The sequence below is a fragment of the Lepidochelys kempii genome, chromosome 22 (genome assembly GCF_965140285.1).
Source record: "Lepidochelys kempii isolate rLepKem1 chromosome 22, rLepKem1.hap1, whole genome shotgun sequence".
Classification (NCBI taxonomy): Eukaryota; Metazoa; Chordata; order Testudines; family Cheloniidae; genus Lepidochelys; species Lepidochelys kempii.
This window is the reverse complement of record NC_136401.1, coordinates 22,834,095-22,847,598: the sequence shown is the minus strand read 5'-3', so window position 1 is coordinate 22,847,598 and position 13,504 is coordinate 22,834,095. Positions and strand designations below refer to the sequence as shown.

At 50.4% G+C, this 13,504-nt stretch overlaps 1 protein-coding gene across 6 annotated transcripts in view; it reads left to right on the top strand.

The window, feature by feature from the left end:
* BCL9L (BCL9 like) overlaps positions 1-13,504 on the top strand; it is a 91,406-nt gene that overhangs the window by 52,356 nt on the left and 25,546 nt on the right. For all 6 annotated transcript variants that reach the window (XM_073320639.2, XM_073320636.2, XM_073320635.2 and 3 more), the window contains one exon: positions 12,774-13,152. In XM_073320639.2, coding sequence (XP_073176740.1) covers positions 12,852-13,152 — 301 coding nt within the window. In that variant the 5' untranslated portion in view covers positions 12,774-12,851. The remainder of the gene's footprint in view (positions 1-12,773; positions 13,153-13,504) is intronic.

Below are 13,504 nucleotides of genomic sequence, written 5' to 3'. Positions count from 1 at the left end.
TGCCGGGTACCGGATGTTTGTTTGTTCAGCCTTTGGCATGGGGAGTGAAGTACTGGATGGAGCTCCTCTTGAATAGGGAGCCAGGTGTGATCTTGTGGGGAGAGGGGAATTGGGAGGGGGTGGATTTGCTGAGGGCAGGAGCCTTCCGGGATGATGGGGAGGCCAGCACTCCCTTCTCATGCAGTGCAGACACCTGCTGGGCACCACAGGCCTACACTGTCTTGGCAACACCTGGCCTGGCCGAACCTCGAGCAGCTGGACTGGGAGGGCCTCTCCATTGCCATCTTTCTCATCCCATCCTTGGCAGTGCATAGCCTTGTCACAAAATGCCCAGGCTTTTCCCCATTCCTTGCCTGGTACTGGGGGGCCTGCAGGTGAGGGATGTGGAGAGGAGGAACTTCCTCTGCCCTCAACAGGCCCCCTTTAGGACTCAGAGCACCGTGGCACATTCAGTCATTGCCATCTCTGCTGAAAAGGATCAGTTAGTGCCAAGTGCTGTGTGACAAAGTCCACTCACCGGAGCGGCGCCTCCTGCTGTCTGTTACAGGGATTAGCTCCTCCAGCCAGTGTGCCCTCTCCAGGTGGTGCCTCTCCCATCGTTGTCTCCACTTGCAAACCAGGCTCAGTCCAATTACCGAAGCATTCTCTTCATGATTCGGCCCTCCAGCTGTATCACCATCTGTTTCTTCACACTTCCGGGGTTGGGACCGTGGGAGGGAGGGAGAAGTATCTTAGTTCAACAGTCCAGCCACTTCCCCAGTGGCAGGTGAGGGGGGTGACCCAAGCCCATTCAGTACTCTGGGTCCCAACCCAGGGACCTTGTAGATAGCAGCCTCCTGCTGCCTCACTCAATGTTGCTTCTATTCCCTGGGCCACTTCCCTGTGCCACCAGCACCTTCTTCACCCTCTCCTCAGGGCTTTCAGACAGCCAGACGCTCCCTCAGTCCCTGCCAGCAACTGCTCTGTCCAAGGTGCTACCCTTCCTGCAGCCCACTAGGAACACAGTTCTTACTCCTTAGGCTCCCTGCAGCAGCTGACTGTCTCTGTCCCTGCAGCTCTCTTTTATGTGAGCCCACTGGGCATTGATTGACTGCTCTCTGCAGCCTCTCTCCGATTGGCTGATCCCTGCACTGCTTCCCTATGCTGCTTTTAACCCCTTCCTTTCTGGTGTGGGGTGAACAACCCATCACATGGTATGTTTGAACAGAGGGCACCAGATAGCTAGGAGATGGTAATGGCTTCCATTCTCCTACTGGGTTTAGATCTAGAGGCTCCACACCCCAGGACCTGCTCTTCGCAGCTGCCTTTCCTGCTCTCTAGCTGGAATTTCTTCCCCCAAAGACTAATCCTTTGGCCTGCCCAGCTGCAGCTGGTAAATGTGTGTAAAAGCACCTGTGGTGCTCCCTTTCAGGATGGGAGCACTCATGCTTTCAAGGGCCAGTGCACAATAGGCATGTAGAAAGAACATTGCTGCCACACAAAGGGACAGTGGTTAAGGTGTTAAAGCAACAGGTAGGGAGTTGGCAGTATTAGTGGCCTACCAGCATCCAGGCCTGGATCCTGATCCTGGTAAAAATATGGGTCTGCAGACTGCTCCTGATGCCCACCCTCTGCATGGGAATCTGCCCTGCCTTCTCCTGCCTGTGGCCCCTCTCACTGGCCACTCCATGGAGTCCCAGGATCATAGTATTTTGTTTAATTCTGAAGGATCCCAAAATGTTTCATAAACTCTATATGCGGCCTGCTGAAACACACTCCACCCCAGAGGTGGGTGCATCAGGCATGTGCATGGCACACAGACGAAGCCCAGCCTTGGCTCTCACATAGCACCCATGGGAGAGCAGTGATGAGCTGGGGTTTCAAGGTCTTGCCCAAGAGCACTGCACCCTTGAGATGGTTAAGAGTGGGGGGGGGGGCAGAGGTCCACACCCAGAGCAAAAGCCAGAGGCTGCAGAATTCCACAGCAGGTCACTGCTCCAGTGGCAGCAAAGACATCAGTACACAAGCATGGTGAGAATTGCATAAGGGGACCCTGTTATCTTATGTAGTGGCTGGGCAAAGGGGGGCTGGACTGCAGGGCTGCGCCAGGGCTGGCAACGTCACATGGGAGAGTGGTTCAAATAGGGAATCTGCAGCTTTCCCCTTACATGCTGTAGTCCAGGTCTCATCAGTGCTCTTGCCCCCACTAAGGAGCTGCATGTCATGGCGACACAGGGGGTCCCGTGGAATTGTCTAAGTAACAGAGAATGAGGAGTAGGCTGAGGTTCTGGGATTTTTTGGGTAGCAGAATAGGGTGCTGGGGGAAGGATGAGGTCTCAGGAGATTCTGAGTAACAGGATCTGGGGCTGGGAATGTTCATTGGGCACTTTGCGGGGGGGCGGGGGTGGAAAGGTGGTTAATGTTCATGAGTATTTCCCCTACCAGGACCTGCTCTGCCTGAGCCCAGCCATGCTGGTGCTCTGTTCTCTGCGAGGCCCAGCTCTGACTGAGCAGTGCCAGTACCTCCCCTTGCAACCTAAGAGCTCTGAGATGTTTACCAGATGCTGGGAATGGGCAGCTGGCTCCCAACAGCAGCTTGTGACTCTGGCCTGTTCCGACACAGTGCGGGAGAGCTCCTGCCTCAAAGGAAATCAAAGCTCCCCAGGCCTGAATAGCCAGCAAGTGCCTTAGATATTCATGGCTTTTTTGCCTGAGCTCCCTATCACTGCATGCCTGTAGTGCTGGGAAGTGGGTAGCTGCAGCATCTCATACATGGGACAACGGGACCACTACAACTTTCTTACTGGCTTCTCCTTCCTTTTGGGAATCAGGTTGTCTGATCTCTGCATGACCGCCTGCAAAAGTCCCATTGAATAGCTGGGCAATGTGTGTGAGAACAGCATGGAGCACTGACTCTTCCCTATACATCTTACATGTGTGAGGTGGCTAGGGAGGATTTGCCAAATGGGCTGAGACCCCAAGGCAATGAGCAAACCAGGTAACTGATTTCGGGAATCACTAGGAAGGGGAGCTGCCTGCCTGGCGGTCAGAGCCATGCTCTAGCTCGGAAGTAGCATTTCCTATAGTCAGAGAACCACAGAGGGGAAGCTTCCTTTGCTGACTGGCCATTGCTGGGGGCAGATGGCATGAGCAACCTGCAGTGAAATGGGGAAGGTGCAAAGCAATATTTAGGGGAGGTTCTGTCCCTTCTCTGTCCTGATTCCCTCTGTTCTTAGACAGATCTGTCAGTTTGTCTGGGCCTTGGTTTCCAAATCTATAATGTGGGGGATATGTATCCCTAGGCAGGGAATGGAAGAGGAAGTTTGAGTGTTCATCCCTTTTAAAATGGTTTGAGATCCTTGGCCAAATAACACTGTGGAAAAGTAAAGTATTGTTCCTGCCCTTTGAAAAAGCCCTGATGGGTGTAATAGGATTCTGTCAAAATTACTCTTAAAAACCTGTAGGATCCAACAGAACATTAAGTTCTTTCTGAAGGGCTGTTTAAATCCTGCTATAGAGCTTGTGAGTCCAATACACTTCATTATTCCGTCAGATTTAAGAATGAATGGATAGTGAAGGAAGGTCAGTCTCTTCTATTCCCCTTGCCTTGTGATATAGGAATGAAGGACATCAGTGTTATTGATAAGGTAGTACATTTAAAATGGATGCACTTTTTTACACAGCACACAATCAGTCTGTGGAACTCTCTGAATAAATCTGTTAGTCTTTAAGGTGCCACCGGGACTCCTTGTTATCTCTCCATGTGTGCACTCATTGGGCATTGTCATTCTGTGGGGCATGACAGCACAGCACATAGAGAGCCCAATTCTGGTTTCACCTGTGCCCATGTAACTCCGGATTTACTTTGGCCTGTTATGAGTTCTTGACCAAGTGTCTCCTTGCTGACAGGTAGAGAGGTGTCACTGACATGGTCAATCTCCTTCCTTCTCTAATTGTCTTGATTCTGGTTTTCCCTGCTTCCTTTCTCGCTGTTGCTCTGTCAGTGTGCCGTGCACTCCCCTCTTGCTGGCTGGTGTGACTGAAGGATTGCACTGCAGTGTTGTCAGTCTGCACTCAAATGTGGAAGTAGCAGGGCAGGCGGATTGGCTGCTGGGTGGCTTCCCTGCTCCTTCTGGAGGCAGGGGGTAGGGGAGCCTCTGCGTTCTTGTGGCTGCGTCAGGAATCTGTGTGTTATCATCCTTTCAGTTTGAGCAGGAGCATGATTCACCAAAAACTCCTCCGAGAATGCACCAGGGTTTCAAGTTGCTTGAAATATCAGCTAGCAATTCCGGGACTGTGACTGTGTCAGGTTCACTCCTCAGCCTGGAGTTTCCTCCTCCTCCATCGATCAGACTGAGACTGCAGGAGACTTATTGAAACCAGCTTCTTTTTTTTTCCTGTCTAAAGGTCTTTTGATTTAAATCTGCGGCTTGTTGAATGTGCAGAGCACCAAATACTTGCCTGCAATGTTTTGCATTTAGCATCTCAAAAGGCTGTAGAGGCATTTATTAAGCTTCACTTATCCCTTAGCACACTAGGTTATCATCTCCATTTACTGATGGCGACACCGAGGCACATAGACGTGAAGTGTCTTAGTCAAGGTCACTCAACGAGACAGTGGCAGAGCAAGGAATAGAACCCAGGAGTCCTGGCTCCTTGCTTTAACAACTAGGAATGAAAGGTTGCTGATGTCTTTAAAGCTGCCAGGTAGGGGTAAGGTGTCTGCTAAACCTGCTGTCTTGTCACTAGTTGTCAAGGGAGCCACATTTCTATGCAGGCTCGTTCTTTGATGTGTGCTCTCTAGGAATATTTTGGGTCATTTGTCACCCTGGGTCCATGTAGGCACTTCTCAATGGATCTTCCATGGCCCGGATTTTGACATGTCTTCTGGACAATTTTCCTAAGCTTCTCATCTGCCCCTTCACCAAGAAGTCCATCATCTCACTGCAGAGAGACTGATGGGGGAAGGGGCTTATCTCTCTATGTATCTTCAACAGGATGCAACTGTTGCTACTGCCTAAGGCACTGTAAAAACTTGCAAGCAGTCACTTCTGGCTGCAATTCTGTTGGATCTCTCAAACTAAGAGAGGCCAGATTTAGTTAGAATGTAAGTAGGAGAACCTCCCCAGAGAAACCCTGGATTATCAGGGGGGCTTGAGTCAGGATTGGCAGTGTTGAGGGAAGGAGGAGCCAGGGGCTGAAATAACAGGGTTTGCTGATTGGTATTGAGGGGCACTGACAGAGTGGTGTGTGGGGAGCCCAGGGCTGGAATTGGTAGGGGGGCTGCTGTTCAGGATTGAGGAGGCGATAGAGAGCTGTGTGGCTATCTGTACTGTGTTTGGCTGAGGGAGATGGTAATAACCTTTCATGAGCACCAAACTCACCTGATTCTGTAACTAAGAGGGAGAGAACTGAGACAAATGCCTGATCTAAAGAGAAATCTTCTGAAGCTATGGCTTGACTAGGCAAATAGGGGCAGCTCACTGGCAATGGTGGTCACTAGCCCCCCCCAGGGTTGTTCCAGCCTAGTCTACACTAATGTTAACATGTTAGCTAACCTGTTTCTAAATATGACCTATTTTCCAAGTTTAGGCATGGCCCGGAAGGGGCTTTGCTAATTGCCCTAGAATGGAGCTAGGCTGGGAGGAACCAGGATTCTGCTCTGGAGAAATCTTATTTACAGGGCACTTCATATCCAAAGGCCTCTCGATGCCAGTGAGATCAGAGAGAACCCAGCCCCAAAGGCAGCATGGCCTAATAAAAGCAGAAAACAGAGTCTTCTCTAACTCCTCTGCCAAACACGGCAGATAGGTCCCCTCCAAGCACACAGTCCAAGTTGTGGGAGACTCGGAAGGAAACCATGGCTACTGCTTAGACAATTTCTGTGTCTTAGTACGGTATGACAGGTTTCAGAGTAACAGCTGTGTTAGTCTGTATTCGCAAAAAGAAAAGGAGTACTTGTGGCACCTTAGAGACTAACCAATTTATTTGAGCATGAGCTTTCGTGAGCTACAGCTCACTTCATCAGATGCATATCGTGGAAACTGCAGCAGACTTTATATACACACAGAGATCATAAAACAATACCTCCTCCCACCCCACTGTCCTGCTGGTAATAGCTTATCTAAAGTGATCATCAAGTTGGGCCATTTCCAGCACAAATCCAGGTTTTCTCACCCTCCCCCCTCCCCCCCCCCACAAACTCACTCATTGGTCAAACTGGACAGTCTCTACGTAAAAGAATAAATGGACACAAATCAGATGTCAAGAATTATAACATTCATAAACCAGTCGGAGAACACTTCAATCTCTCTGGTCACGCAATCACAGACATGAAGGTCGCTATCTTAAAACAAAAAAACTTCAAATCCAGACTCCAGCAAGAAACTGCTGAATTGGAATTCATTTGCAAATTGGATACTATTAATTTAGGCTTAAATAGAGACTGGGAGTGGCTAAGTCATTATGCAAGGTAGCCTATTTCCCCTTGTTTTTTCCTATCCCCCCCCCCCCCCCCGACGTTCTGGTTAAACTTGGATTTAAACTTGGAGAGTGATCAGTTTGGATGAGCTATTGCCAGCAGGAGAGTGAGTTTGTGTATATGTGTGTGTGTGTGTGTGTGTCCCCGGAAAAAAAGGGGGGTGTGTGTGAGAGAGCCTGGATTTGTGCTGGACATGGCCCACCTTGATTACCATGCACATTGTAGGGAGAGTGGTCACTTTGGATGAGCTGTTACCAGCAGGAGAGTGAGTTTGTGTGTGGGGGGGGTGGAGGGTGAGAAAACCTGGATTTGTGCTGGAAATGGCCCAACTTGATGATCACTTTAGATAGGCTATTACCAGCAGGACAGTGGGGTGGGAGGAGGTATTGTTTTATGATCTCTGTGTGTATATAAAGTCTGCTGCAGTTTCCACGGTATGCATCCGATGAAGTGAGCTGTAGCTCACGAAAGCTCATGCTCAAATAAATTGGTTAGTCTCTAAGGTGCCACAAGTACTCCTTTTCTTAGTGCGGTATGGACACTGTCTGTGGGGAATGTCTTTGTCTGTGCCTGGCTGGAGTGCCTCTACGGGGGAGAGGGGGGCATGATATGTGGATCTCTGTTGTGCATACAGGATGTAAACAGTTTTTGTTAACTTTTTCATTTAAACATTACTTTTCCCCTTCACTATGTTAATGATTTATTATTGCTAAAAGTGCTGTCTGTATGGCAGGGTCACTGCATCGCCCACAGAAGCCCTGTAACCACTGTGATGGTGCTGATATAGTTGTGCTGTGTCTCTATTCTTTGCAAGCGGCTCTGTCCACCTTTTTTCTGTGCTTGGCAGAGATGACTCTTGCCCAGATCACGAGTGCACTGTCCTGGTGCTGTGCAGTTCAGAGGGGCAGCCAGAGGGTTAATGACTGCAGTGAGAACAGTGGGCATTTTTCTAGCCAGCTGTGCCCTTGGGCTGGCAGCACAGGCCCCAGCCCCTGTGGAGCCTGTCAGCAGAATCCATAGCGATCAAGTCAGTCTGCTCACTGATTTTGTCACCCATGGACAATGGAAATGTTCCAAGCATTGGGACTTTTATGAGAGAATCTCCCAGTTTGATGTGTCCCTTGTCTTGTCTCTAGGGACTTTCAAGCCTGCCTGGATGGGATGGTTGGTGGGTCTCAAGCACCTAGACTCTCTAGAACTCATGGGTTTGGGTTCTGGCAAGGCTGACTCAGACCCCAAGTACAAGTAAAGTACAAGCGGTTTAGCTGATGGATGTGATTTGTGTACTCAGCCTTAAACCCAAGGGCCTCTTGTCTGCCCTGGATGGTCATTAACTGTCCCCTAGCCTAGGCACATTTCCTAGGAGTAGGAGTTTACACTCCAGTCCTTGGCCACGATTCCCCCATCACTGACACATACAGTACTGGGAGTGGCTAAGTCATTATGCAAGGTAGCCTATTTCCTCTTGTTTTTTCCTACCCCCCCCCACCCCGATGTTCTGGTTTAACTTGGATTTAAACTTGGAGAGTGGTCAGTTTGGATGAGCTATTACCAGCAGGAGAGTGAGTTTGTGTGTGTATGGGGGTGGGGGGGATGTGAGAGAACCTGGATTTGTGCTGGAAATGGCCCACCTTAATTATGCACATTGTAGGGAGAATGGTCACTTTGGATGAGCTATTACCAGCAGGATAGTGAGTTTGTGTGTGTGGTTTTTGGGAGGGGGGTGAGGGGGTGAGAGAACCTGGATTTGTGCAGGAAATGGCCCAACTTTATTATCATGCACATTGTGTAAAGAGTTTTCACTTTGGATGGGCTATCACCAGCAGGAGAGTGAATTTGTGTGCGGGGGTGGAGGGTGAGAAAACCTGGATTTGTGCTGGAAATGGCCCAACTTGATGATCACTTTAGATAAGCTATTACCAGCAGGAGTGTGGGGTGGGAGGAGGTATTGTTTCATGGTCTCTGTGTATATAATGTCTTCTGCAGTTTCCACAGTATGCATCCGATGAAGTGAGCTGTAATTCACGAAAGCTCATGCTCAAATAAATTGGTTAGTCTCTAAGGTGCCACAAGTACTCCTTTTCTTTTTGCGAATACAGACTAACACGGCTGTTACTCTGAAACATACAGTACTGTGCTCTCCCACCTCCCTGAACTGGCAGCATCCTGGTGCTGCTGGGAGTGTACTTGGTGAAGCACTTTGAGATCCATTTCAATGAGGTGCTGTGTCTATGTGAAACTTCGGACACCCTGCTGATCTCAAAGCATCCTGCATACTGTGCACGAGGGGATGGCTACTGAGAGGAAGGATGGCATCATCTCTCTGCCTGCCAGTGGAGCCCCAGCCTCAAGTCAAGTGTGTGACCCTCAGGACCGTAGTGCAATGTGCTGCATAGACTGCTGGCTTCTCTGGGATCTCACAGCAGCAGGCAAAGGCTCCAGGCCACCAGCAGCAGGAACTGCTGCAGGGCTTGCTTTCTGGAATGCCGTCTGGCAACAACAGCAGCTTCCAGAGGGGCTGAGGGGTCCCTGCAGGCAGCCTGTGTGCTTAATGCTGCAGTTTGCACCATATGGACCTTCTCCTCCTCTTCGCTCATCCTCCCAGTGTCTCCTTCCCTGTTCTGCTCCCCTCCCCCTGGAAGCAGTTAGATAGAGCAATTGGCCAGGCACTGGGACAGCAGCACTGACATAAATCTCTCCTGGTGTGGAATGAGGGGTATAAATATCCAGAGAGTGATGTGATCTTTCCAGCTGCTATTAATAGGTCCCTAGAGAGAGAGAGAGAGAGAGAGCAAGCAAGCGAGACTGGCTGACACTTAAAGGGCTAGCTACTCCCTTATGTGCTGTGAAAATTAATCAGCACCATGGCTCACCATCTTCCTCTAGGCTAAAGCAGAGCCCTCTGCTAGGTGTGTGGGGATGAGGAGGAGGAGGGAGCCACTAATGACTTGCTAGTTAGGAAGCAGTGATAGGCCTAGTGGTGCAGGAGGGATCCCACTTCACTAACTAGAAATGCTTGGGTGGGTTGTGTGCACTTGCAGGCCTCTCTCTGCTGTGTGCCGAGTCCCATCTGGCTTGGTCTGACACCCACTGGCGAGGCAGGTGCTATGATCCCACATTTTACAGATGGGGAAACTGAGGCACAACACTGTGACGGGACTTGCAGGGATTATGGGGAAACTGGTGCAGGTTGCCTGAGTTCGGGTCCTGGCTGACCTGACCCTGAGGCTGTTGCTGTCTCTTGGACAGCACAGATCTGCAGCAGGCAGACTGGCTGCTCTGTTGCATCTTGTTCAAGGTCCAACATCCTGCTGCAGTGGAGTGGGACTTGGCTTTTCCCCATTGCGTGTCCCCAGGTCCACTCTGAGCAGGTCAGAAAGGGCATCCATCCCACTGCTGAGCTGACTCAGTTCTATTTAGAGCCCTGGGGTTTGGGTTGGTGCCCAGCGCTTCTGGTCCCTGGCCGGCAGAAATAGCTGTGTTCAGTGTATGGATAGGTCGGTCTGGCATCATGCAGCAGAGCCCAGGCAGAAGGGCTGGTACCCTGGGTGTGGTGGGATGATCTCTTTGCCTATGTGCGGAAGGAAGCTCCTTTGTAGGCAGGGTGGTATCTGTAAGGTAGAGAGTTTAACAAAGCTGAACATGCAGAGAACAACACAGCAGCTTCCACAAACAGCTGGCTGGAGGGTCCCCCCAGGAAGTAAAAAGGGAGTGAAGGGGAGTGTCTGTATCTTTAGGGCCAACACAGCAGAGGGACATGGGGTATGTCTCTGGAAGATCCTGGCACAGCATGCAGGGTACTTCTCATGGAGAGTTTGGACACACTTTGACCTGTTCCTTTCTCAAGTGCAGGAGCCATCTCACACTGCTGGTGGTTTGTCAGGAGCACAGGGCAGGGGAAGACACCGCTCCCCTACGCTTGCTTCCCCTGCCTCTGCCCAGGTGACTCTGAGTGCACCTGCCTTTTCCTCTCCTCCCATTGTGGTACTGCATTTATGCTGGGATGGCTGGTGTGCCTCATTGGGGTTATTGGTCCCTGCTAAAGTGAGCTGCTGTTTGTTGCATGCAGGGAACAGTGACAAGCCATGAGGGATGCAGGCTGCAGCTGCCCAGGCAGCCCATTGAATTGTGAGTGGTGCTCGGTGGCTCCCCAGAGCAGATAATGGACCCAGCAAATAGCTGGCATCTCATTCCAGTCACCACAAGACTCTTTATCCCAGGGCAGAGACACAGGAGAGCCCCAGCGAAGGGGTGAGGGTGTGTGTGGGGGGGAAGAATCCTCTGTTAAGTCAAATAGATGCTGCTGAAAGGCTGAATCTGCATTTCTGGAACAAACACCCCTCCCACACACACACCGCTTCCCAGCCTTCCATATGTGCCCTTTGCTCCCGTCTTCCCTCTGAGCATCCTGTGGGGCTATCTAGAGAACTGTGCCCAAGGTCTGGTTTGGTGAAGACCTCACCCCATTATCCCTGGCAGCCCCATGCTGCACCACAACATCCAGCTGGAAGTTCTGGCTGGTATGGAGCTTTCCCCATCCATCAAGCATCCCTGTCTCAGGCCATTGTAGCAGGTGCTAAAGCTACTCCTTTGCCCCCTACAAGAGCAGTGACTGTTGCTTGGCTGGCTGGTTCCCCTGTCTGCTCTCACTTCTGCCTGTCTCTCACCTCTCTGCCCCCCATTCCTCCATCCATCCCACTGCCTCCATCCCCTCCTTCCCTCAGCCTTGTTCATTATTTCCTGCTCAGAACAGCCCCCTCTCACCTCCTGCTCCCACTGCATCCCTCCCCTCAGTGGGCTGGGTTGTCACACCTTGTCCATCAGGTTGAACCACATGCTGACTGGTAGGCACCATGTCTCATGTGTTTTGCAAAGCACCGGAAAGGCTCTTTCAGTACTAGCAACAGCTGGGACTGGCTGAGAAATGGGCAGTAGAATTTGGGATGCTAAGGCCCTGAGGGCTCTGTATTTCTGTTCACTGTACAAAGTTGTTCTGTACTCTGGGAAACGCATGCAAAATCTTAGAAATGCAGGACTGAAAGGGACCTCGATAGGTCGTCTAGTCCAGTTCCCTGCACTGAGGCAGGACTAAGTATTATCTAGACCATCCCTGACAGGTGTTTGTCTAACCTGCTCTTAAAAACCTCCAATGATGGAGAATGCACAGCCTCCCTAGGTAACTTGTTACAGTGCTTAACTACCCTGACAGAAAGTTTTTCCTAATGTCTAACCTAAATCTCCCTTGGTGCAATTTAAACCCATTGCTTCTTGTCCTGTCCTCAGTGGTTTGTCCTGTCCTCAGTGGTTAAGGAGAGCAATTTATCACCCTGATCTTTATAACAACCTGTTACCTACTTGAAGACTCTAATCATGTCCCTTCTCAGTCGTCTCTTTTCCAAACTAAATAAAGCTCTCTCTCCCCCCACCACCCCAATCCTTCCTTGTAGGGCATGTTTTCTAGAAACCTTTAATCATTTTTGTTGCTCTCCTCTGGACTTTCTCTAATTTGTCCACATCTGTCTGAAAGTGTGGAAGAATTGTGCTGGGTGTCCTTCCATTCAAGAGAGGACAAGCTTTGAGTGAAAATAGCCCCATTTTATTCATAACATACTGAATTGGTGTGTATATGTACATGCCTCTACTTGGTGGAATTGTTTTTCTGTGTATCATAGATCTTATACTGCTTCTAGCAAAGGAAGTTTCTCCTTTAGCTCAAGGGGTCAGGGCCTGATTTTTGCCTTTGAGAAGTCTGGTTCTATCCTACCACCTTGAAGTTCCACACAGCCAGATATGCAGCACAGTGACAGCTGTGATCTCCTGGGTCCCCAATGTAACATTTAAATATGCAACTTAGAAAATATTACCGTGAATCTCATTAGTCCTGGCAAAAAGGCCTTCAAAACTTATTTTTGGGGGGTGAAGAGGTGGTGTCATGGGATGACCCAGAATGTAGAATTTTGTGTCCAGTCTCCCCCATTTGTCCATCCCTATGCTGGGCTTTGCTAATAGTTAGAACCCTGCAAATCTGCAGGGATGTGGATACCCATGGACCATGTTTGCGGATTGCAGATCAGATATGGATACAAACTTTGTATCCGCACATGGCTTTACTCATCGTGGTAGGTGTGGGTGCAGGCACTTTCCGTCAGGGTTGGGGACAGGCGCAAGGGGTGCAAGCACCCTCAATAGAAGGAGGGGAGGAGGCACTTGGGCTGTGAGCACCCTGGATGGCTTGCGGGGAGGCCCACGGGTACTTGTGGTGGGGGAGGCATGTGGGGCACAGAGGTTTATTGGTTGCTTTCTCTTTTTGCAGGTGTTTTGACCAAAGGGAAGCAGCAGCAGGGACTTAGAGCTCCCTCCACTGTCGCTGCCAGAAGTTTTAGCCAATCAAATGCACCCTGACAATAAACTGACCAATCATGGAAAGACAGGTAACAGCAGCACCCAGTCTCAGCACCATAATGTGAGCCAAGGACCCACCTGCAACCTGGGGTCTAAGGGCGTAGGGGCGGGAAATCATGGCAGCAAAGCCAATCAGATTTCTCCTGGCAACTCTGGACTGAAAAACAGCCAGAACGCTGTCCCAAACTTTGGGTCTTTGAAGGGCAAAGTGAAACGGGAACGAAGCATCTCAGTGGACTCAGGAGAGCAGCGGGAAGCCAGCACCCCCTCACTGGACACGGAATCGAAAGGTAATGCTCAAAAACCTTTGCCTTGGAAAGATTTTCTCTGAACTGCCCCTCGCATCCTAGTGGGAACTGGGTGTGGAGCAGCTAAGAACCTTTCCTGCAGCCTGTGATCCTGCAGTGGCCCTGGTGGGCTAGCTAGGAGCTCCCCTACTTAGCCTGTGTTCCTGCACCATTGGGCTGCTCTCTCCTTTCAGGTGGACTAGAATAATGGTGAGCTCAGTCATGGCCTGTATTCCTACACTACTCCTCACAGCACCTTCTGCTGGGGAATGCTTGGATTGCACTGTTTGGCAGCCTCACCCCAGACACCCTACATACCCCATACTGGGCTCCGTTTTGCACTAGCTTCTGAGGC